This window comes from Chiloscyllium punctatum, chromosome 22, assembly GCF_047496795.1.
Source record: "Chiloscyllium punctatum isolate Juve2018m chromosome 22, sChiPun1.3, whole genome shotgun sequence".
Taxonomy (NCBI): domain Eukaryota; kingdom Metazoa; phylum Chordata; class Chondrichthyes; order Orectolobiformes; family Hemiscylliidae; genus Chiloscyllium; species Chiloscyllium punctatum.
Genome location: NC_092760.1, coordinates 66,175,081 through 66,201,149, shown reverse-complemented (window position 1 = coordinate 66,201,149; position 26,069 = coordinate 66,175,081). Strand labels below are relative to the sequence as shown.

Here is a 26,069-nt window from a genome sequence, read left to right as displayed (position 1 = left end):
ACTTTTGCATGCTTCAAGTCAATGCAATGTATACACTATTAGTACACTACAATATAGAAGACTAAAGATTTTTTAAAATGAAGCCATATTTGTACATTGATAGTGCTTTTTTAAAAAAAGGGGCAGGTATGACAACACTATGGCTTTAAGTAGTATACAGAGGAGCCTCAATTATGCAAAGGACATGGGCGGGGAGTATTTCATTCAGTTAATCAAATGCCAGTCAACAGTTAGCAAAGCATCAGGACCTTACGATCTGTTCGGATAATCTGAAACTTGGTTAATGGAATGCCAGATAATTGAGGTGCCTCTGTATTTGTCCTTTCTTTTTCTTTTATTTTAAAATAGGAGGAGAGATTGAGACAGAGGTGCTGAGTGGTTCGTTTCAAGCCAATGAACGAAACAGCCTGAGGGGCTTTGGGGATTTTTTTTAAATTAAAAGTTGGAACAATGGAAGCAGCATGAACAGGTGGAGTCAAGCTCCCACAGAACCAGATGTTTTAGTTTTAGCTTTCAGTAGTTGCTGGGGTCTTGAAGCTGGATGTGGAAGCTGCTACAGCTAATAGTTGGAGTTCTCTTCCTGCTGCTTTACTGAGACAACTTTATTGAATTTGCCTTCGCCAAGGATATGTTAATGGGATGTTGTTCCAACTACATTGGAAGTTGCTGGTTAGTATTTAAGTACTATTATTCTATTACATTATTCAATTCTTCTTTCATTTGTTCATTAATTTAAAAGTGTAACAATAAAAAAAGTGTTTTTTGCTTCCAGCCAGTACTTTGACCGATTGAATTACATCTGGAACACAATGCCTTAGATTTACCTTTAAAAATAAGCAAAGTTAGGGTCTTGGCTATCTTTGAATATTTTAGAGGTGGCTCAATGCAGAATGTGCTATCATGGGGTGCCTGTAGGAAACAAACCCTCTGATCAATATTGGAATAAAAGCTAACTGGCCTGTGGAAAATCCAGGTCAAAATTTGTTTTTTTCTGGGAGAATCAATGAAGCACTCGGAGAGGTCATGTGACCCAACTGTTAGGGCGTAAAATAGCTGAACTTTGAACAGAGATGAAGACTATAACAGAACAAGGGAAAAAACACCCCCACTCTTTGAAACATCTCTTCAAAGCCAAGCTAGTGATTTGACAGCCTCTCTAAAAGCTGCTGAAACAAGAGGGTCTGTAAGGGAGAATTCCATATCTTCAAGGGAATCAACTCAACCACAACTAAAAGAATGAAGGGTTTAGTACAAGTCTCAACTACCAACAACTAATGCAGAGAAAGTGGCCCTTCAACTAATAGACATTCAACAAGTAAACGGGGAGTTGATGGATTGATTGGATAGGAAAGTAAACTGAAGATTACTTTTTAAAAAAATGCATGCTGTCCAAACAGGAACCAGTGCAAGTCAGTGAATACAGTGATAATGTGTGTTGCAACACAGATCAGTGAATATAGCAGTAACACAAGTTACAAAACAAGCAACTGTGATTAACTTAAGTTTTAAAAGGAGGATGAAGATGAGACCTGAAGCTGGAGATAAAGGACTGGATGAAGGACTCAGTAACTGTGGACAGCGTTGTGCCTACAAATCAGTTAGTAAATGTACAAGGCTGTCTTGTTTTTAAAAATCATGAAATATCGAAATGCAGTGCAGAGGAATCAGTTTTCAAAAACTCTTAGAGTAAACCAATTGACCTATTCTACATAAAATCAGCATCACCAGCCCTTTACTGAAATTACATGCACTGTACAGTGGATGTGGCACAGTTGAGATTCTCCATCAGGTGACTTTCTAAAGAGAGGAAAATGTCCTCATTATCTGGCCACATCTACCAATCTTCCCACAATACATGAGAAATGGCATGGCAACACAGATGGCAGGCAGACTGGAGATTGCACTTTCAAGCTCTCAACAACCAAGCTGATAAGTATGGTCATGTCCTTTTGGTTTATGCTAAAATTGTTAAAATCTTTAAGATACTTGATCAAACAGCAATTAAAAACTCTGACTGATCTGGGCTTGTGCTTACTTAATTTAACTTTGCCACTTCAAAAAAGGCATATAACTCCACCTTAGCAGTATTATAAACTGTGGACCACACAGTACATAACATATATGATAAACTAGTGTACTTTGAGTAATGACACCTAAAAACTTGCTACCTTTGCAAGAAGTCCAACATAGGCTGCACCTTCTCCAGATTGTGCCAGTTAAGCAGACGACTTTTACAGCTGGGATACACAGTAATTCGTAAGGTACCAGTTAACAAGTGGATGAACACAATCTGATGTGGGAACAATAAACTTAGCTCCAACTATATCCGACATGGTGTCTGTTTTCCAAGGAAACAATGGCTGCCTCAAAAGAATTAGAAGATCAGTAATCACATTGAGCGCTTCTGATGACATAATCAAGCAGGCAAGCAAAGCTCTGGAGATTTCTTAATGTCCACTAGATTCTGTCAATTGAATTAGTTCTTCAAATTCCCTCAACAGCAGTCCCCAAAGAATGAATTAGATTTGAAAGGTTTTTGTTTCCATTTTTGTATTATGGTTTCCAGATTGCTTCACTTGTAACTTATTCAAGGAAAGCAATACCACTTTATGTACAAAGACAACAATGCTACCATTATGTATTTTGGGTTATTTTAGCAAAGGGTCTTAAAAGGATAGGGATTTCAGAGAGGACAATACAATGGACAATCAAAATGGCTGAAGATTGTTCTAGAATCCATCACCTAAACTCATCTCCCTGCTCTATATTCTATTAGCTGTGCATTCAATTCATTGTCAAATCTGTGATAGGATGAAAGGGGTTTTCTATTACCTGGTCTTAACATCTGGGTGATGTATTAATGCCAGCCCCAGAGAAGGTACAGTTGGCATACATTAATGGTAGCAAAATGATATTGCACCAAACATTTCAAACAGTGAATTGAATGGAATGGTGTTATGTAGCTCTATGTTCACTGTTGACTTGAACAACTTTTCATAGAACGTCATCACTTCACTTTATGTCCACATGGGATAAAATGTACAACGGCACTTCAAAAACAATTAAAATTACAAAAATAGAGAGGCAGGTGGATTTTGGTTAGTTCTGAGAGGATTGTTTTTGACAGTAACTGAATTACATTATTTCTAAGGAAGAAGATGTTTTCAGCCAACTGCCTTTTTTGTTTTCCTGTTGAGTTTTGGGCAGAACAATGGCAGATGGAATTTAATCCAGGTGTGAGATGATGCTTTTTGGACGGTCTAATAAGGCAAAGGATATACACAATGAATGGTAGTTCCCTACAGTGTACTGAGGAAACTAAGCGATCTTGGTGTACAAATCCACAAATCCCTGATAGGTAGACAGGCTGGTGAAGGTGGCATACAGGACACTTGCCTTCATTAGCCAAGGATATAGGAGCAAGGATGTCTTGTTACAACTTAAAACATTGATTAGGCCACAGATGGAATACTGTGTGGCAGTTCTGGTTGCTGTACTATAGAGAGGATGTGATTGCACTGGAGGGGATGCAGAAGAAATTCACCTGGATGTTGCCTGGGATGAGAAGTCTCTATAAATGTGGACTTACTAAATAGACTGGGTTTGTTTTCCATGGGGCAGAGGAGGCTGAGAGGGGTGAGCTGATAGAGATATTCAAAATTATGAGAGGCACAGACAGAGCAGATTGGAAGAATCTCTTTCACACAGCAGATATGTCTCAGACCAGATGGCATAAATGAGGTGAGAAGTGTTTCAAAGCAGATCAGCGAAAACATTTTTTTTCCACCAGTGTGGTAGAAATATGGAATGTGCTGCCTGAAAGGCTGATGTAGGCAGGTATTCTTACAACATTTAAGTATTACCTGGAATGAGCACTTAAAATGCCAGGGCATAGTAAGCCATGGACCAAGGACAGGTAAATGGGATTAGTGTGATATTTTGTTGGTCAGCACAGAAATGGACCCTATGTCTCTGCCGTATGACTCTGGATTACTGTGACCGAAGGGTTGGTGTGGGAGCAGTGAGCTCTGATTCATGAGGCACTGGCATCACAACTGGGATCGGTACCACTGCGATGGTCTGCACCTCAACCATATTGGAGCTGGTGTTCTTTCAAACCACAACTAGGAACGTAGAGTGGGTTTTAGACTAAATACTGGAGGTGCAGAATTCAGCCAGTTGGCCCATCGCATCTGCTCTGCCATTCGACTAAGACAGATATACAACCCCATTCTCCTTGAAACCTTACTAATCAGGGATCTTTCTCTGACTTAAATACACTCAGTGCCTTGACTGCCACAGAAGGCTGTGGGGATCATTTTCACAGATTAACCACCCTCTGGCTACAGATTATTTTGAATTCATACAAGGGCAATTATGACAACATGGAAGCAGAGCTAATGAAAGTGAATTGGCAATTTAGGTTAAGGGATAACTCAATACAGATGCAGTCACAAACATTTAAGGGGTATTCAAGAAAGCGCAGCATAAATATACTCCACTTCCAACAATTAAGGAAAATTTAAGTGGAATGACCTACCATCCATGGTTAACTAAAAAGAAGAGAGAGTCATAGTATCAAACTCAAAGCACAAATGATTCTACAAAGAAAGGTGGAAGTCATAGATTGGACAGAAAATAATTACAGGAAGATCGATAAAGGGAGAAAGAAATTAAAATGAGAGAAATTTAGCCATAAACAAGAACAGACAGGAAAAATATTTCAAGAGAGAATTAACAAAGTGTGTTAGTTCTACACAAAATGGAGTGACAAAGATGGCAGATGAATTGAAAAGATATTTGATGTCAGCTTTCACTAGAAAGGATAAACGCAAAGTCCCAGAAATAACTAAGTCAGGAATTGAAAGGAACTGAAGTTAAATCTACAGGGAAGTAGCACTGAGTAAATTGTTAGAACACAAGTCTGATGGGTTTCACCCTTGGGTCTGAAAAGAAATAGTCAGCGAAATAGCTCATTAGTTTCAGGGAAGGTTCCTTTAGATTGGAAAATAGCTAAATGTAACTCCTTTATTCCAAGGGAGACAGAAAGTAGGAATCTACAGATCAGTTAGTTTACCATCAGACATAGGGAGAATGTGTTATAACAGGACACCTGGGTAGGTTCTAAAACTACATTGTTAAATAACTAACTTACTTAGTGGAACTCTGAAGTAGTAACTGGTGCTGTGGATAAAGGGGAACCAGTTAATGGATTGTATTTAGATTTTCAGAAGGTATTTGATAACATGCCACAAAAATTATGGAAAATAAAAAGCTCATGATCTGAGCAATAACATAATGGCATTAAGAGAAGATGGATTTGTGCATAGGAAACAAAGTTTAGGAATAAGTGGTTCTATTCCAGGCGAGCCAGAAGTCACGAGTGGCATGCCACAGGAGTCAGTGCTGGGGCTTCACCTCTATATTTCATACAAAAATGATTTTGAAGAGGCTGAAGATACAGTAGCTAAATCTTCTGAAAACACAAAGGAAAGTAGAAAAATGAATTTGAAGAGTACATAAAGAGCAGGTGTGAAATTTATTGCAACAGGAATTGAATGCAAAAGTTGGAAGGATATTCATTACTTATAAAGGGTACTGATGAACCTACATTTGAAGTATACTCCATGGTACTAGTCAGTACTTAGTGTTAATATGCTGAAGCAGTTCAGAAGAGGTTGACTTGACCAATACCCGAATTGAGGTGATTGCCTTATGAGGAAAGAATAGACAGGCCAGATCAGTGTCCTTTCGAATTTAGAAGAGTCAGAGGTGACTTAAAATATATGACAACCTTGAGCAAACGTAAAAAAAAAATCAGGTTGCCCATTTAAGACAGATGAGGAAAAAAACAAACTGGAGGGTCCCAGTGTCCTTTTGGAATTCCTTTCCTCAAAAGGCATTGGATACAAAATCTTTAATATTTTTAATAGCAGAGGTAGATAGATTCTTGATTACTAAGTGTGACATTATAGACGGTAGAATTTTAACAACTGTTCATGGATTGAATATTCCAAGATAAACTGTTACTCACAAAAAGCAGCAGTAATAATGCTGTCTGGGATGAATTATTAAAAAAAAAGGACAAGGACAAACTTATGCAGGAATTAAGAGCAATTAGTCACATCTGGGGAAAAAGGAGAGTTGAAACTACATGAACAAAAAATGCTTTGCAATTTGCTTGATAACTGACTGCTTTATGCCAGAAGGATAATGGATTGCCTGGCAGAAGAACTTAAGGAATTAACTACAGGAAAGCGGTGTCTTCAAACAAATAAGGGCGAATGTAATGAAGGACAAAGAAGCTACTTCAGATAAGAAGGCACACTGCATGCTTGCAGTAATTTGGATGAAAAGGACATGTTTTTTTTTACAAAAGCAAGATCATAAACTGACCTAACAGATAAAAATCTGTATAAGAATTGAACACCAGAACTTCCACTTTAGTGGAACTTTGTAGAACACCGCCATACAAGGATCGAACCCTGAACATTTCCAGAAAAGGACAGCATTGTAGCCACATTCCACCACTAATTGGGTAATAGACAAGTTGAATTGAGATACTTAGTTTCCCCCACTTGAGGGTCTTATTTTTGCTGCTACATGCAATAAAGTTTAAATCATTGTTTCAGTACTTGATTAGCTACTTTTTAAAAATAAGTAGCAGATAAATTGAAAAGGTAATGTGGTGATTTACCCCTTTCCCCCCCCCCCCCCCAAAAGGGGATAAAAGGTTACCAGGGCACGCAGGAATGTAGAGTTGAGGTTACAGCCATGATCTTATTGAATGTCAGTACGCTGGAAGGGCTAAGTGGCCTATTCATGGACTACAATAATCCTACAAAGGATTATTGCAAACAATTTGTCTATGGAGTACAAATCTAGTATTTCCAAGATTGCTGAAGGCACAAAATTAGATGAGAATGGAAGGGAATGCAAAGAGGTTTCAAAGGGGTCTGGAAGGCCAAATGAATGGGTAAGAACACAGCAGACAATATAATGTGAATAAGTGAGAGATTATCCACGTTGGTAGGAATAAAAAAAAAAGGGCATTTCTTAACATGTTGAGGGGGTTGGGAAGTGTTGACATCCAAGGAGTCTTGGGTGTCTTTGTTTAATGTGCCAACATAAGCTAATGCAGAGTCACAGCAAGCAAATGGTGCATTGACCTTTACTGTAAGGGGGTATGAGATCAGGAGTAAAAGATGTTTTGCTGCAATTGTATGAAACCATGTTGTAACCTCGCCTGGAGTATTGGGTGCAATTTTTCTTACTGAAGCAGGATTTACTTGCCATAAAAGGAAGTGGAACAGAAGGCCAGAAGTGGGATTGTCTCAGGAGGTTTTTTCACTTTCTTGTAAACAATGGGAAGGGAGTGTTATTAGAGTCAGAGGCAGAGGCAGTCTCAGAAACAGACCCTTTGGTCCAACTCGTCCATGCCAACCAGATATCCCAACCCAACCTAGTCCCATACTACCAGCACCCAACCCATGTCCCTCCAAACCCTTCCTATAGGCAAAGTCAATATTTATTGCCAATCTCAAATTGCCCTAAAACTAAAATGGCTTGCTCAGCCATTTCACAGGATAATTAAGAGTCAACTACAATGTTTGGATCTGGAGTCACATGTTGGCATAACCAGTTAAGAATGACGTATTAGGCTCCCTAAGAGGTCCTTAGTAAATTAACATGACAAAAATGTTAGTTTCACGGTCAACATCAAGATGGATTCTGAAAGTTTTGGGCCTGTATTTTCTAGTTTTTTTGTGGATTGTTGTAGAGCACTGTTTAAGTAGATTGTCTCAACTGCCTGCTACAGAGAGTTGCTTAATAGACTACAGAATCTTTAGAGAACACCGTTTAACCAAACTCTGCTCACTATGTATATAGATTTAACTAGGTAAAAACAAATGACTGCAGATGCTGGAAACCAGATTTTGGATTAGTGGTGCTGGAAGAGCACAGCAGTTCAGGCAGCATCCGAGGAGCAGCAAGATCGACGTTTCGGGCAAAAGCCCTTCATCAGGAATAAAGGCAGAGAGCCTGAAGTGTGGAGAGATAAGCTGGAGGAGGGTGGGGGTGGGGAAGAAAGTAGCATAGAGTACAATAGGTGAGTGGGGGAGGGGATGAAGGTGATAGGTCAGGGAGGAGGGTGGAGTTTTTCCACCTATCCAGTCCACTGAACTTACCTCTACCTACCTCCACACTGTCCTATCCCCCCTAGTCCAGGAACTCCCCACATACGTTCGAGTCACCATCCACACCCTCCACCTCCTCCAAGACTTCCATTTCCCTGGCCCCCAACGCCTCATCTTCACCATGGATAGGTCTCGGTGAGGTGCTCATCCTCATTGATAACACCTCCCACCTTGTACATGTTAGGTACTCGTGTGACTGAGCCAACGTTGTCTAACATGTACAAGGTGGGAGGTGTTATCAAGGAGGATGTGCACCTCACCGAGACCTTCCTCACACCTCCACTACTTGCCTTTAAAACAACCAAACTTCAAACAGATCATTGTTCGTAGCAAGCTGCCCAGCTCTTAGGACAACTCCATACAACCCTGTCACGGTAGGCGCTGTAAGACATGTCAGAGTGTGGACATGGATACCACCATTGTGCATGGGGCCACCTCCCACCTTGTACATGGCAGGTACTCATGTGACTCAGCCAACATTTTCTATCTTATATGTTGCAGGCAAGGATTCCCAGAGGCATGATATAATGGGGAAACCGAGCAAAGGCTACGACAACAGATGAATGTGCACTGCAAAAACAGACAGGAGTGTTCCCTCCTAGTTGGGGGACACTTCAGTGGTCCAGGACATTCGACCTCAGACCTTTGGGTGACCATCCTCTAAGGCGGACTGCGGGACAGGCAGCAGTGAAAAGTGGCCGAGCAGAGGCTGATAGCTAGGTTCGGTACCCATAGGGAGGGCCTCGAGTGGGACCTTGGGTTCATGTCACATTACAGGTGACCACCATTGCACCACACACACACACACACACACACACACACACACACACACACACAGGGGTGAGTTTGTACTTGCAGAGTTACATTGTACTTTGCTCAAACACTGCATGTATTCATGTAAAACTCCATAATCTCACTTTTTAAATTAGAATCAATCTAAACACCATGGCATAGACAGGGGGCTAACACCTTCTAGCTATCACCATTGTTAACTGCTAACCCGAGAATGCAACTTTTTTAAAAAAGTTTTGTGATTTACACATGAAACAAGTGAAACTATCACTGTATTCTAACAGATGAAAGGCTTAACAGGCTCAATTTTTCAATGTATCATTTCAGTTACATCACACTAAATTTTTGCTATAAATTCTGTGTGTTAGGATTGAGCCCTCCACTACCACCTGATGAAGGAGCGATGCTCCAAAAGCTAGTGTGCTTCCAACTGAACCTGTTGGACTATAACCTGGTATTGTGTGATTTTTAACTCCATATTCTCCAAGTTTCAAACAGGTTCCCCATCCCATCCTTCTAAATTCCCTCAGAGTACAGACCCAAATCTTCATTCGCTCATATGGCAAGCTCTTCATCATCAGCACTGTTCTCAGAGGGGGGTCCAAAAGGAGGTTTAAGCTTAGACACCAGCTCAAAGTTGCTCACACTTTCCAAATGTGGTCTGACCAAAACTTATAACTGCCTCAGCAGGATATCCATGCTCTTGTATGTTCACCCTATTGAAATGAATACTGACATTGCATTTGGCTTCCTAACTGCAAACTGAATCTCCATGTTAACCTTAAGAGACTCCTGAATTAGGACTCCCAAGTCCATTTGTGCTTCAGAATTCTGAAGCCTTTCCCAGTTTCAAACTGAGTCTGTACATCTATTCTTTCTCCCAAGGTGCATAACCTTACGTACCCAGCACTGCTGGTGTCTTCCATTGTGAAAACTGATGCAAAGTACCGATTCAGTTGCTACACCATTTCTTTGTTCCCCAATAAGATTCCTCCAACCTCATTTTTTTAAGCAGTCCAACATCCACTCTTGCCTCTCTTACCTTTCAAATATCTCAAAAAAAAACTTGCAATGTCCTTCAATACAACTAGCTTGTCTATGCTCATTTAATTTTCTCCTCCCTTATCACATTTGTATTTATTCTCTGCTGGTTTTTAAAGTGATTCGCAATCCCCTGGTTTCCAATTAATCTTCGCCACGTTATATGCTTCTTCATTTTCTTTTATACTGCTCCCGACTTCCCATGGTTGCCTCATCCTACCCAGGAGTAGGTTTCTCCTTCCATGGGATGAATTTCTGCTGTACGTCCTAAATGACCCCCCCAGAAAATCCCGCCATTGCTGCTCCAGCACCTTCCAAATAACTCTGACCAGCTCCTTCCTCATGTCTTTGAGGGGGGAGAAGCTGCAATCAGATGTAATGGTACTATTGAACAAAGTGCAGGGTGAATTCTGTCTTATTATACATCAGCAAATCCAGAATTAGCTGTTCCCTCATGGGAAAATCAACGTTTCGGGCAAAAGCCCTTCATCCTGATTAAGGGCTTTTGCCTGAAACGTTGATTTGCCTGCTCCTCTGGTGCTGCCTGACCTGCTGTGCTTTTCCAGCACCACTAATCCAGACGGATTTCCTCACTTTTGCCCTGTTCCCACGTGGGCTCTACCACAAGCGGTTCAAAAAGAAAACCATCACATAGATGTTCCATGAATTCCTTTGATTAGAATCTACTGCTAACCTGATTTACCCAGACCACCTGCATATTGAAGTCATCCCATGATTTTAATAGCACCTTTCTAACATGCCTGATTATTTTCTTCCCCACATCCTGACTACTCCTGGAGGCCTCTTCCTTTGCTGTTCCTCAAACCCTCCCCACATAGTTGGATGGCATAGATTCTATACTTCTTGTTTTCAATTTAGTTTCACTTCTTACTAAGGCAACCCATCTCCTCTGCCCATCTACTGGTCCTTTTGTTGGGACACATACTTTTGGATATTTAGTTCTTAGCCCTGATCCTTGCAGCCAGGTCTCTGTGGTATCCACATTATTGTATCTGCCATTTTCAATCTGCGCAAGCTCATTTACCTTGGTTTCGTATGCTGTGATCATTGAAGTACAAGACACTCAGCCCTATATTGACCACCCCCTTCTCACAGCTGTCCCCTTATCTGCCATTTCTGGTCAGCTGCCTGACCCCTTCCATACTCCCTATTACTTGTTCTGCAGTGACCTCTGCTCAGCCCGCCCCCTTTAAATTTTTTCCAGAATTTTCCACGCAACTGAACCCATCCACCCCACTATTTAGATTAAAGTCTTAGCTCAGGAAGCTGTTCCCACCTGGATACAGGTAGAGCCTGTCCCATTGGAACAGCTCCCTCCTTCCCCAGGAGTGGTGACAGAGTACCATGTGTTTGATCTAGTTTATCCCACAATCTTTGAACCAAGTGTTTACCTCTTTAATCTTGCTAATTCTGTGCCAATTTGCTTGGGTGACTTGTAATAATCCAGATATTACCACCTTTTTGGCTCTGCTTTTAATTTCATCCCTAGCTGCTTATTTCTTCAGTAGAACCTTTTTCCTCCTTATACCTACATGGACCACAGCAAGTAGATCTTTCCCCTCCCCCTCCAAGTTCCTCTGCAGCCTGGGTGAGAGATCCCAAACCCAGGCAAAACAGCCTTTGGGACACTAGTTCCTGGCCACAAAGTATAGTGACTATTGCCCTGACTATACTATCCACAATTTACAACTACATGTCTGTGCCCCCACCCACCCCCACCAGTCTTGAATAGCTCCCTGCACCACAGTCCAGTGGGCAATTTGCTCACCCTCTCAACAGCCCCCACACATCCACACAGGGAGGAAGAATCTGAAAGTTGTTAGACAAGCTCAAGGGCTGAGGCTCCTTCAACACTAAATCCCTCTCTGGTAGTCACCCAACCCCACCTCCCCGTCCCTGGCAACTGACCAAATCGGAGACAGTTAATCTCAGGGATGTGACGGCCTCTTGAAACTCATTGCCACTCTAAATCATAATGGGATCCACCACCCCCCATAGCAATTGCACACACTGTTACTGAATTCAAATTTCTCCATCTGCCATGGAGGAATTCATACCCATATCTCCTGAACATCTCAACCAGAACCCCAGGTTATAGTCCACTAATTTACCCTACACTCTCCTTTGAGGCAAGATATCTACACAACTACAGACTGGATCCTCCACAGCACACTAAAAAAAAAAGGGGGGGAAAAAAAGCTTTTAGATGTTTTCACAGCCAAGTGTCTCAAAGTGCTTTACACCCAGCAACATATAACCCAAGTCAGTCAATGTGCTGCCACAATCCAACTTACATTAAGAAAAAGGTTGGAGGCACTGGCAGATTTGTGCTCCAGAACTTGCCACACCCCAAATCAAAGCTACAACATTGAGTAGATGCCAATGTGGAAAATTGCCCAATTTGGCCTGTATACAAAAAAAAACACGACCATTCTAACTCAGCCAGTTACCACCCCACAGTCTACTCTTGATCAGTAAAGTGATGGAAGGGGCCATCAAGCAACAACTGCTTCATAATAACCTGCTCACTGACACAGACTCCTGTCAGGGTCACTCAGCTGAACCAAGGCTGTAATGAGGTTGAAACAGATACAAACACTGAATTTCAGACGAGAGTTGAGGAAGTCATGTGTTTTCAAGGAGCCCGATCAAAACTAGAGTTAGAGTCAGAGTCAATCGAATTCAGGGGGGAAACCTCTACTCTGGAGGATGTCACACCTGGCATTTTGTAAAATGGTTGTGGCAGAAGGAAGTCAGTCAGTTCCAGGACATTTCTTCAGGAATGCCTCAGGACACAGTGTTCAAGATCCACCATCTTCAGTGGCATCAATGCCCATCCCTCCATCAGAAGTTACGGATGTTCACTGATAATTGCATGATGTTAAGCACTGTACATTACTCAAATACTGATGCAACCTTCATCCAAAAGTAGGATGACCTGGAAAACATCCAGGATCCATGGCTGACAGATATAGAAAGTCAGTCATACAGCATAGAAACAGACCCTTTCGGTCTAACTCACTCACACGAACCAGACATCCAAATCTGGCCAAGTCCCAGCTACCAGCATTGGGTCCATCTCTCTCCAAACCCCACCTATTCATATATACATCCAGATGTCTTTTAAATAGTAATTGTGCCCAGCTCGACCAGCTCCTCTGACAGCTGACAAGTATCCCTCCCCACCGCTTTCCGCAGAGACCGTTCCCTCCATGACTACCTGGTCAGGTCCACACCCCCCTCCGACTCCCCCTCCCATTCTGGCACTTTTCCCTGCCACCGCAGGAACTGTAAAACCTGTGCCCACACCACCTCCCTCACCTCTATCCAAGGCCCTAAAGGAGCCTTCCACATCCAAAGTTTCACCTGCACATCCACTAATATCATTTCTTGTATCCGTTGCTCCCGATGTGGTCTCCTCTACATTGGGGAGACTGGGCACCTCCTAGCAGAGCGCTTTATGGAACATCTCCGAGACACCCGCACCAATCAACCAAACCGCCCCGTGGCCCAACATTTCAACTCCCCCTCCCACTCTGCCGAGGACATGGAGGTCCTGGGCCTCCTTCACTGCCGTTCCCTCACCACCAGACGCCTGGAGGAAGAACGCCTCATCTTCCACCTCGGAACACTTCAACCCTAGGGCATCAATGTGGACTTCAACAGCTTCCTCATTTCCCTTTCCCCCACCTCATCCTAGTTTCAAACTTCCAGCTCAGTAACTGTCTCCTTGACTTGTCCGACCTGCCTATCTTCTTTTCCACCTATCCACTCCACCCTCTCCTCCTTGACCTATCACCATCATCTCCTCCCCCACTCACCCATTGTACTCTATGCTACTCTCTCCCCACCCCCACCCTCCTCTAGCTTATCTCTCCACACTTTAGGCTCACTGCCTTTATTCTTGATGAAGGGCTTTTGCCCGAAACGTCGATTTCGCTGCTCGTTGGATGCTGCCTGAACTGCTGTGTTCTTCCAGCACCACTAATCCAGTAATAAGTATTTCAGCCAGACAGGTGCCAGCAATGATCATCTTCAACAGGACAGAATCTAATTATGGCCCTTGGACATTCAATGGTATTACCATCTCTGAATCCCCAACTAGACTCATCCTGGGGCTACCATCAACAAGAAACAGAAGGTGGATTAGCTATACAAATACTGTGACAGCAGGTGAAAGGGTAGGAATCCCTCAGCGAGTACCTCATCTCCTAATTCTACAAAGCCTGTCCACCATCTAAGTCAGGAATGTGACAGAATATTCACCCCTGACCTGCAGGAGAGCAGTTCCAACAACTGCCCAGAAGCCTGACACCATCCAGGACAAAACAACCCACCATATTCACAAGCATTTACTTGTGACACCACTCAGTCGGAGTGGTATCTATCATCTACTAGGTCCACTGCAAAAAGTCATCAAACCTCCTTAGATAGCATGTTCCAAAGCCACAATCACTACTATCTAGATGGTCAAGTGCAGCAGATAAGTGGTAACACCATCCCCTGCAAGCCACTCACCATCCTGACTTGGAAATACATTGCCATTCCCCAGTGTCACTTGGTCAAAATCCCAGAAGCCCCCCCTTCCTAAAAGGGCATTTGGCTGGTACTTGCACCAAATGAATTGCAGCAGCTAAGGGTGATTAGGGATGGACAATAAGTCTGGGCCCAGCCATGCCTACATCAAGTGAATTTTAAAAGACTAAGAAATACAAGCAATACATTTGTATACAGCAGGTTCCCAGAAATGTCTAAGTGATAATGACGAGATCAGTTTTTGCAAATTTATTGGGTGATATTAGTCAGGACACTAGAGAGAACATTGCTGTTCTTCTTTGAAAATGTGTTGCAGGACCTTCAACTTTATCTCCACTGATGAGCAAAGATCATCCAAATGACAACAGCAGCAGTGCTACAGTACTAAGGAGGCAGCCTTCGTCATCCTGCTATAGCTATATGCAGAAAGTCTGGAATTCTGTTCAGAAAGGAACAATTGATGACAGATCAATTGTTCGTTTTAAAAATCAGAATTTGATAAGACATTTTTTTTAAAAACCAGAGGTATAGATCAATCATGACCTCTGCAAATGGCTTGAGGCACTAAGTGGTCTGCTTCTGTTCTAATCTTTCAATACCAAGATAAGAGAAAAGAAAGATGAACAGCTCTGAAGACAGATATACAGCATGGAAATAGACCCCTTGGTTCAACTCCTCCATGCCAACCAGACATCCTGACCTAATCTAGTCCCATTTGCCAGCACTTGGCCCATTTCCCTTCTTAGCCATTTCTATTCATGTACCCATCCAGATGCTTTTTAAATGCAGTCTCCACCACTTGCTCTAGAAACAACAAAAAAAGAACTGCTGATGCTGGAATTCAAAAGTAGACAGGCAGGAAGCTGGAAGAACACAGCACAGTAGATAACATCAAAGAGGTGGAAAAGTCAACGTTTTGGGTGTAGCCCTTCTTCAGGGCTAAAGAAGGGTTACACCAGAAACACTGACTTCTCCTCCATCTGATGCTGACTGGCTACTCCGCCACTCCCTCTGGCAGGTCATTCCATACATGAACCATCCTTTGGTGTGAAAAAGTTGCCCCTTTAGGTTACCACAAAAAAATAAGGTGGGGGGGGGGGGGGGGGGAAAAGGAGGTACAGTGAAAAGTCACTGAGCAAGAAATATTTAAAAAACAGTGGGAGAGAGAGAAAACTGCAGAAGGTGCAAAGGCAGTGAAACCCACACTGGTTATCAGTTTTTAAAATCAAGAATTGAAATGCTCATTTCACAATTCCCTCACTGGCCAAACCTTGCTACTGACTCAAGGAAAAATTCAACCTTTGAGCATATCCCTTGTGTGGCTCAATAGATCCATATCCTTTGAAATAAACTAGTTCTACACTAAGCATTAGGGGTCATAGCATACCACAGCATTATTTACACACTACTTGATAATTTCTATTACACTACATTAAAAACCAAACATACGCTTCATGATTTACTTTAGGACAGCAGTCACTATTGTGTGCGCAAGTTGAGGAAACTTAACCATATCTCATAGATCACCATTAGGCACAATTTTAAAAAGCACACCCTGGATTTTGCCCACAAGACAAAGCTGTTGGTTTTACCATGACGGAAGAAAAATGCAACATAATTTTTATAAATTGATTTTAAAACATAACGAACGCTACACCTTTTCATGAGAGTGAAAGAGGAGATTTAGTTCTATGATGTATATAATTGGAGGTTGCATTGTAACAGAGGGGCTGGATGGATCCTAGCCAAGAATGGATCTCAGGAAAATTGCAGAGAAGAAAAATCCCTTTAATGAAATTCTGACCTAGCATTCTAGGAAATCCTACTGTTTTCATACACTGCATTAAAAAAAAGAGACAGGATGGAGAAAGTTAGGCGGATTCAGCATGCACTGAGTAACAAATTGCTCACTTGCTGATTAAAGGATAACTCAAAACAAAAATCAGTCTTAGCAGAAAATCAAACATCCACCTGCCTGCAATCTTCCATATCACCACATACTGGATTGGACAGTTTTCCTACCATTCTTCCCAGTGATCCTCAATCCAATTCTCCTCCTCCTCAGAATCCATTTTGGAAGCAGGGGGAGACATTGATAAGCCACTTTCTTCTTTTCTTTCTACATGTTCATAAAATAGACTGCTTTTAACAAATGCACGTGAAGATTCCACTTCATTCAGTGTCCTTGATTCGGGTTGTCTTCATAATTCAAATCCATTCACCAGCCCAAAAGAACCTGCCCTTCACTGCACAAGCAGCCACAGAAAAGCAGCACGGTTATGATATGAGCCTCTATATATGACCAGCCCAAAACAGGAAATGCAGCCTCGCCCAGCTCACACAGCCAGCAGGCAAAGCCATCTTCATTCATTATTTACAGCTTAAATCAATAAGTTACATTTTCCAAGAGCTGTTGTTTCCCTCTGCAGTGTGGGAGATCCTGTTACTCTAATCAATGATCTAGAGCTGCATAAATCCGCATTCCCTGTGCTCACAGCCAGAGTGCCAGGGAAAAGATGAAACTGTTCCATGGGATCAAGCAACACATCAGGCATTCTACTCAATTCATGGCCACTATGTTATCCCATTCAAAATCTTCCAATAGGGTTAACAGACACGCCTTGTGTGCAACAGCAGCGTTAATTGAAAGTCAAAAATCACAACACCAGGTTTAGTCCAAGAGATTTATTTGAAACCGCAAGCTTTTGGAGTCCTTGCTCCTTCCTCAGGCATCTTGACAGAGAGAATACATCGGATGCGGAATTTATAAATAAAGATCAAAGGATCATACAATTTATGCGAATGCATTGAAACAAACCTAGATGGCTATTAATTGGTTAGAATGGAGGTACAGGTTTCAACTGATTAATATGGAAATCCCAGAACTTCTTTCAAGTCACTGCCCTGAGATAACGTGAGGTTTTATCAGAATAAAAGGTGACACCTTAGGTCAGACAGTGCACTTTAGGTGCGAGGCCATGTTTCAAGTCTGCTTGTATCTCATCCTGGAGCCAGACTGGTTTTATTTCCAAAAGTAGGAATTTATAAAATGCCACATTGACTGACTATCTACAGATCATGTGCTTTTTGAACAAAGTAGAATGAAGCTTGGATTGAGAATCTTTCTGCTGCACACACTGTATCCAATTGTTAGCAGTGGCTCAGCTGATCACCCCTTTACATCAGAGTCATTAGATTGTCGGATTGCGGACCACTTCAGAGACTTAACACTCATCTTATCACATCTCAGCCTGTCATTCCCAATACAGTAAGGACAGAGTGTGACATTTTCAGGGGTGCTCGCTTTCATATGAGGGGTTAAAACGAGGCTCTACTTGCTGTGCCAGTTTCAGTGATGGTTTGTCATTTCCATCTGCAAAATTGCAGATGAGAAAATTCATCCACCTATTATCAGGATTTACAAGCTGACATTAAACCTGTTTGCCTACAGGCAAAGGCAACTTCCGCAACCAAGTCCTGGTGTAGGACACAAACCCAGAGCTTCTGGCCCACATGTAGGCATGCTACGATTGCATGATGGGATCTATTGAAACAGTATAATTAAGCATGTATGGAATTCAAAAATGCGCATTGCTCTGTGCAAATTCAGCTGACATTGTACAATCCAACATGGTGTGTACTTTGATAGCAACGAACAGAAAATACTGGAGATATTCAGCACTTCTAGCAGAATCTTTGGAGAGGGAAACAGTTAACAATAAGTCTGATATGACTCTTAATAAACTTTGATGTAGCTAACGGCAAGATACGACCACTTGTCGAGCAATCCAAATCCAGGGGTGATAAATATCAGATAGATCACTAATTCATCTGGGTGGGAGATTCAGGAGAAAGCCCTCTACCTGCAGAATGGGGAGGACAAAAGCTAAATAGCAAAGAAACTTTAAGAGGAAACTGAATAAGTGAGGGATAATAGAAAGGTGGGATATGTTGATGGGGTATAAAGATGAAGGCGTATGATGGGTCTAGTGTGGAACACTAATTTCTTTCTGCTCTTTTTGGGCCAACTGGTCACTGTGTTCTACATTCCATCTAGAAGAGCTTGTTTTCTCCCCCCCAAAAATTCACGGGGAAGAGCAAGGAGAAGCAAGGGGAACTCTGTGTGTGACATGTTTGTCATTCACAGGTACAGCAACAGCAAATGTTTCATGCAATTTTCCCTTTGAGGTGTTGTCCAAAATAAAAGAGTAGCGAGTATGCTAAGTTACAGCACTTATAAATTGTGATCTACGAATCTTTGAGAGGAGATACATTCCATTATATTAGTGTTCCTTTTCCTTATTTTTTGGTAGAGCTTTAAAAGGACAAGGTAGTTTAACAACATCACCTCAATTTGACTGGCTGGTCCAGAATTCAATGTTAAAATAATAGTCATTAACTGCTTTGCTTTTTGTATGCCCTGTAAATAGGTCAGCTGTGTGCAGAAGAGATGAGCCAGGAGTTGCAAAAGTTGCAAAACCAGTCACCACTACAAATCACTCAAGCACCCATGAATTTCACGAGATTGCTGCATGTTGCATTACTTACCTAATGAACTCTACCCAAAGTTATGGCTGTGCTTTTCCAGCACCACTCTGACCGAAACAAAGTTATGGCTAGCATTTAACAGTTCTACAGCTCTGCAGATCAACCTCTCTGGAACACAAGGATACAATTTAATAGAAATTGCTGGATAAACTCAGTAGGTCTAGCAACATCTGTAGAGAGAAATTGAAAGTTAATGTTTCAGGTTCAGTCACCTTTCTATTGGACCAAAACCATTAAATGATTTCTCTCCACAAATGCTGCCAGACCTGAGTTTTTCCAGCAGTTTGGTTTTTGCTTCCGATTTTCAGCATCCACACAGTTTAGTTTCTCTGTTTTGGATATAAGTGAAGCCATGGAATCTCATCCCTGACATCAATATATTCTTCTCACAGATTTTGAAGATTCTATTTTTCTTAAATTTTTCTTTTGGTCACTTTTCTGACACTTAATTCTCACTATTTCTATTCCTGTCCTTGATTTGACCCTCATCTTATTTTACACTCTGCTTTTCCTGCTTCTTCAGAAGCATTAGTTTAGGCAGGGGATCCCATTGCTCATAAAGGACACCACCTGCTTTCATCTCCCTAACCTTTTGAACAATTCCCAACAAAAAAAAAGTGAAACTAAAATTAGAGGTAAGAAGCTCAACCCATGCAGCAGCAAAGGTCAGAAAACACTGCACCTCTTTGGTGTATAGTAATAATGGAGAGAATACAAAATAAAACCTCTCCCAGACACAGATTGTCAGGGGAAATATCAGTTTACAAGTGGGTAAGATGATGCCTCCCAAAGGTAAAATGCCATCTTTAAAAAGGACATGGAACAGGCAGCAAGAAAAACTGACTTGACCTCTTTGCTATTAAACCCCATTAACCTCCAGAAATAATCACACCACCATACTTTCCATATAACCATGACTAGAATGACTCCACCTCAGATAAAAGCTGGAGACTTATAGAGGGAACATATCCTATCCAAAACATCACCTCAGTAAGCATTTGGTGGAATAGCAAGGTTACGTCACACTCTTAATGCTCTATTATTTCTCAGTCCAATGAACCTATTTCAGAATTGCAGCACCCGCAGTATTGTTTTGTGATTTAATTCCAAAGCAAATCTGGGTGTTATTCTGATACAGAATCACTGAATCCCTATAGTGGACGTAGAGGCCACTTGGACCATCAAGTCTGCACTGACCTTCTGAACAGCATCCCACTCCAATCCATCTTATCCTTATAGCCTCACATCAAACAAATATAGTCTGCACATCCCTGAATGCTAGAGGGCAATTTAACATGGTCAACCCACCTAACTTGCACATCTTTTACCTGTAGGAGGAAACCAGAGCACCTGGTGAAAACCCACACAGACACAGAACATGTCAACTCTGCCCAAACAAGGCTGGAATCAAACCCAGATCCCTGGTACTGTGAGGCAGTAGTGCTATCTACAGTGCTATTTTACTATAGGTAGGTATCTATCTTGTGCTGTCATTTTGACTGTCTTTGTTATTTATTCTGCACTCTTCAACAAATGCAACACACTGAACATTTTCATTGAAAAGTGCAAGGCCTATGACCAAGGAGGATGTTTATTTCCCAGCTGTTCAGTGGGATTGCTATTGCAATTTTGGTGCAGATGGGCAATGGTAAATAAGAACATTTTTATATTCTGATTATCTAACATGCATAACCATGTCAATGTTGGGATGTGGCACTTGGTCATGTGGAAGTTTAAGGAAGACATTCTACCATAATTGACAGTCTGGTAGTTGCGAATTACTACAGTGTCCAAATCCCCAACGACACTGTGGGAGAGATAGCAGTAATTCCATCCACAACAGAATAATCATGTCAATCAGTCTAAGGCCAGAAGCTGAGTCAATGACTTTCTAGCTTCCCAGCTGGAAATAAAATAAAACATGGGCTTTCACAAAGAAAAGATTAAAAAAAAACAGTATCAGGCAGCTTGATTATAAAAAGCAGTGAAATCCTGTTTAATGATCACCTTTGGGATTCATCTCAGGGGACATTCAGAACAAAACCATTTAATGTACAAGTCTTCAAAACGTCTTCCAACTGCCACGCTGTAGTTGCTATTAGCACGCCGGTCCAGATATTCATCAAATCTGTGGAGAAGTTGTTCTCATCTATTTCTCAATATCTGGCTTGGTAATCAATGCTTTAAGTTTAAAAAAAAGTGTCCAATTTGCAAACAACCTACAGCAGTTAATTGGGAATATTTCCCAGGGACTGATTTTCCAAGATGCAACATGAGCAACTACTCAGAAAATTAGACTGAGATCTAAAAGTGAAGAAAGTGTCCATAATGCAATAGTTTAAAGTGCTATCATGACTGTAACATTTAAGATGGCAGTGGAGTAGCCAGGCTGAGTCTAGGGTTCATCTGCTCCCACCCGTTTTGTTTGTTTTCCTTTTCATTTTTGCTTTCCTTTGGTCCAACTTGTCCAGATAATCCTAAATTAATTTGCCAGCACTTGGCCCATATCCCTCTAAACCCTTCCTATTCATATACCCATCCAGATGCCTTTTAAATGCTGTAATTGTACCAGCCTCCACAACTTCCTCTGGCAGTTCTTTCCACACATGCACCACCCTCAGTGTGAAAAAGTTACCCCTTTTAAATCTTTCTTACTTTACATTAAACCTATGCCCACTAGTTTTGAACTCCCCCCAACCTGGGAAAAGACCTTGGCTATCTAAGCCCCTCTTGATTTTGTAATCTTCTATATTAAAGTCACCCCTCAGCCTCCAACACTCCAGGGAAAATAGCCCCAGCCTATTCAGCCTCAAAGCCTCCAACTCCGGAAACATCTTTGTCAATCTTTTCTGAACCCTTTCAAGTTTAACAACATCCTTCCTATAGCAGGAAGGCCAAAATTGTACACTGTATTCCAGTAGTGGCCCAACCAATGTCCTGTACAGTACGACCTCCCAAGTCCTATACACAATTCACTGACCAATTATTTTCTTTTAAGCTTTTTGCAGTGATTCAGTGGTATCAGCACAGCAGCAAGAGGCTGGGCAGCAGCACAATCAGCGGCAACAAGAACACTGTTCCTTGTGGTGATCACTGCACGACTCACAGGCTGACAGATTCCAGGCCATGGCTAGGCCGGAGTGCTTGCAATGGAAGCTGAACATTCCAAACACCTTTATGCAATAAGACTTTGGATTTCAAAAGATTTTCTTACCTTTTGATTCTCTTTAAATTAAAAAAAATATATATTTTTGGTTTATTAAAATTCTGGTTTTGTAACCAAAATGGTGCTGAAGAATGGTGACTTTGCACACTTTTCACTATATTCATGTATTCTTATGCTGGAGTGCAAGTCTCAATAAAATCCAATTCTAATTGATTCTAAGTTAGGATGTTCCAAAGCATTTTACAGCTAATCAAAGTACTTTTGATGCATAGACTGTTGTAACGTAGGAAGCAATGCAACTAATTAGCACATAGTAAGCTTACAAAACAGATGTGAACACGGAGTCATTTTAGTATGTTAAAAGGTACCGTTCAAATGTGAAACATTGTAGATAATTGGTTCCTAGTGAACTCAGTTGAAGAATAAACATTTGTCTGATACACCAGGGAGAAAAGAATTGAAACCAACATGGTCGTTCTAAGAGAAGAGAGACTTAAACAATTCAGGTCTTCTTCAGTATATAATTTCAGTTGCATCACACAAAAAAACTTTTGCTATAAATTCTGCGTCTTACTATCTTTTACTCCACAACCATCTGATGAAGGGGCAGCGCTCCGAAAGCTTGTGCTTCCAAATAAACCTGTTGGACAATAACCTGGTGTTGTGTGATTTTTTTTGAAACTTTAAAAAATGTACTACAGCAGCTTTTATATTAGTTTAGGAGGGAAGATGGTGCCTCAGTGTAATGTTTCATCTGAACAATGGCACCTTCCTCTGACATTGCAGAACTCCCTCAGTACATCGCTGAAGCGTCAGCCTTGAACTTGCTCTCGAACCAAAATGTTTGCTAAGCCAAATTGGCTTGAGTGTTCTTACAAATAACTGCTAGGTCCAATCCCAAGACTCCAGGTTTCCAATTTTCAGGAAAGTCTTTTAAGATTGTGAATAGATTTATTATGCGAGCCAACAGTTTCACTCCCAACCTGATTAAGAAGTCTAAAAAGTGCCCACATACCAATAATAATGAGGGATGTCTGAGGCTAGACAACCACTAGATTGTTCAAGCATCTGAACTTCTGCCTGACTGACAGATCTGGATATCTGATCTCTATCAATTCCAATGTTTGGACTTCAGTAAAATATGGTTTCAGCTATTGAATTTCTAAGACTCTGAATGACTAACTTACTGGGCTGCAGAGAATGAAGTTTTTCTTTTTAAAGCAACATGGCACAAAGCTGAGTGAATAACAAACTTTAACCATGTGTTTTGTATTTCCAACTGACACTTTGGGAGCTCATTTATTCTATGAAGCATATAAAGTGGATGAAAGGGACATAATAAAACAAGGAATTATGGATCTTAAAATCTGAAACAGACATTGATGGAGAAATCCACATCTGGCAGCATCTGTGGAGGGAACACAGAATTAATGTTTGTGGTGCAGTAATCCTTGCTTAGGACTGACAGGAGCAAGGAAAAGGTGGTAGATGTGTGATGGCCTTGTCGTGGTTTGGGGGTAAAAGAGTAAGTGATAGCAGTGATTGTTGGAGATGGAGCCCAGAAAGGACAGCAGAACAGTTAGGCAGACAAAAGAAATGGATAATGGTAAACCAGGGAGAAAGAAAAGCTGACAATGGGGACTCTAAGTAGGTAAAAGATCCATAATGTGGCCAAGGCATGATTGACCATGAGGGTTAGGAGTAATGACAACTTGGCATGGAGTATGGGTTTTGGGTGGGTTGGCAGTGGAGGTGGGGGAGTTGTTAGTCTAAACTTCAGCAGGCATCCATCGCCCAGAACAAAATTTGTGCCTTTTGGGGCTGGTATTGCCTGAGGTAAGTGTACAAAAGTTAGGAAGAATCTTATCCACTTCTGTGATACTAGGACATGAGTCATCTCGCGTCTTCCATCAATCCTTTGCTGTTAACAAACATATCCCCCCCCACCCTGTTCTGTCCTCTCACTGAAGAATGACATTCACAAAAACTATCTGTTGCATAGAACCATGATGGAAATAAAGTGATGATCGGCAATTAATGAAGGAGATTGGTTACAAATTGGTTTCTCTTTCAAGAGAAAGATCCAAGTCAAGGGCAGATAAAAATAAAACTAGCACGAGATGCGATTATGGTTTGAGCTACAGTAACATGACACCTGAAGATTGCTTCAGCAACTGTGAACATTCCCTCCCAATCCATTTTAATCCGATCAGTGGGCATAAGGACTTCATAGAATTATACTGGCACATCAGGTCAGTGCCAATATTATGTCCAAAACACACACACAGAATGGAACTAAGCTACAAAATCTCTCAAGCCAGTTGTCATTCAATAAAATCAGATTGAACTTCAGTCTCAACTCCACTTTCTCTCCTTATTCCTATAACCTTAGATCCCCTTACCGTCCAAAATTATCTCAATTTCAGTCTTTATTATATTCAATAGCAAAGCATCTACAATTCTCAAGGGCAAGAATTACCAAGATTCATAATCTTGCAAGTGAAGAAATTTATCTATTCCAGTTCATTTGTTTTAAAAAAAAAGAAAGATTTTCACCTTAAAAATGGGGCAGTATGGTGGCTCAGTGGTTAGCACTGCTGCCTCACAGCACCAGGGATCCAGGTTCAATTCCAGACTCAGGCGACTATCTGTGAAGTAGGCACATTCTTTGTGCCTGTGAGAGTTTCCTGCAGGTGCTCTAGTTTCCTCCCACAATCCAAAGATGTGCAGATTAGGTGAATTGGCCAGGCTAAATTGCCCATTGTGTTCGGTGTATTAGTTAGGGGTAAATACAGGGTAGGGGAATGGGTCTGGGTGGATTACTCTTCAGAGGGTCAGTGTAGACTTGCTGGGCCAAAGGGCCTGCTTCCATACTGTTGGGAATCTAATCTAATAAAAATAAAATCTCCTTCTATACTCTTTAAAGGATGTATGAAATAATACACAGCTGCTAAACAGTTTCTGAAGACTATTTTTGATTTTCAGAGGCTCCTCTTTGATTCACACTAACTCTTAATTGTATTGTGTTGACATTTTTGAATTCATTTTTCCTGTGCAGGTCCAATCTCCTCAATAAGTTACCACTACTTCATTCAGCTGAAAACCACAACATACAGAGTCAAGAAGTCACATGACACCAGGTTATAATCCAATAGGTTTATCTAAAATCACAAGCTCTGAGGACTGCACCTTTGTCATGGGAAGGGCTTCACGTGATGAAGGAGCACTGCTTCAAGAGTTTGAAATTTAATAACACTATTTGACTATAACCTGGTGTTGTGTGGCTTCTGATTTTGGCTATCCCAGTCCAAACAGCACTTCATGGTTACAACAGACAAAAAGCATTAGTTGGAATGAAATCATTCTAGTTTTTGTGCTTTCTACATTCATGAGACATGGGATTCACTGGCCAGGCCAGCACTTACTGCTCATCCTGGGTTGGCCAGAGGGCAAACAAACGTCTACCCCATTGCTGTGGGTCCACAGTTACATGTAGACCAGACCAGGTAAGGATGGCAGTTTTCTTCCCTAAAAAGGGCATTTGTGAACCACATGGGTTTCTCTTGACAATTAGCAAGGGGAAAGCTATATAAAGCCTATTTAAAGGTAATGGCTGTGTGTGTGTGGATAGAAGTATATACAAGTTGCTAAGTTATATCATAGTTTCTCCTGAAGAATATTGAAAAAGTTTTTGATAATTAACAACAATTTGATAATATCGTTAGACTCTTAATTGCAGATTTTAATTAAATTCAAATTCTACCTTC

General features: G+C 41.3%; 1 protein-coding gene and 1 long non-coding RNA gene across 7 annotated transcripts in view; one reads left to right on the top strand and one right to left on the bottom strand.

Moving 5' to 3' along the window:
• mapk8ip1b (mitogen-activated protein kinase 8 interacting protein 1b) overlaps positions 1–26,069 on the bottom strand; it is a 156,777-nt gene that overhangs the window by 104,705 nt on the left and 26,003 nt on the right. Inside the window, exon 1 of one of the 5 annotated variants that reach the window (XM_072592560.1) lies at positions 16,611–16,859. The exons of the other annotated variants lie outside the window; for them this stretch is intronic. Coding sequence (XP_072448661.1) covers positions 16,611–16,681 — 71 coding nt within the window. The 5' untranslated portion in view covers positions 16,682–16,859. Of the gene's footprint in view, positions 1–16,610; positions 16,860–26,069 lie in introns of those variants that run through there. 5 annotated transcript variants of the gene reach the window in all.
• Positions 524–22,943, top strand: LOC140493740 (uncharacterized). Of its 2 annotated transcripts, XR_011963756.1 has the most exons (4): positions 524–669; positions 8,700–8,975; positions 20,471–20,605; positions 22,135–22,943. It is a non-coding gene; the product is annotated as an uncharacterized lncRNA (long non-coding RNA). The 2 variants fall into 2 exon arrangements; XR_011963755.1 differs by lacking the exon at positions 8,700–8,975.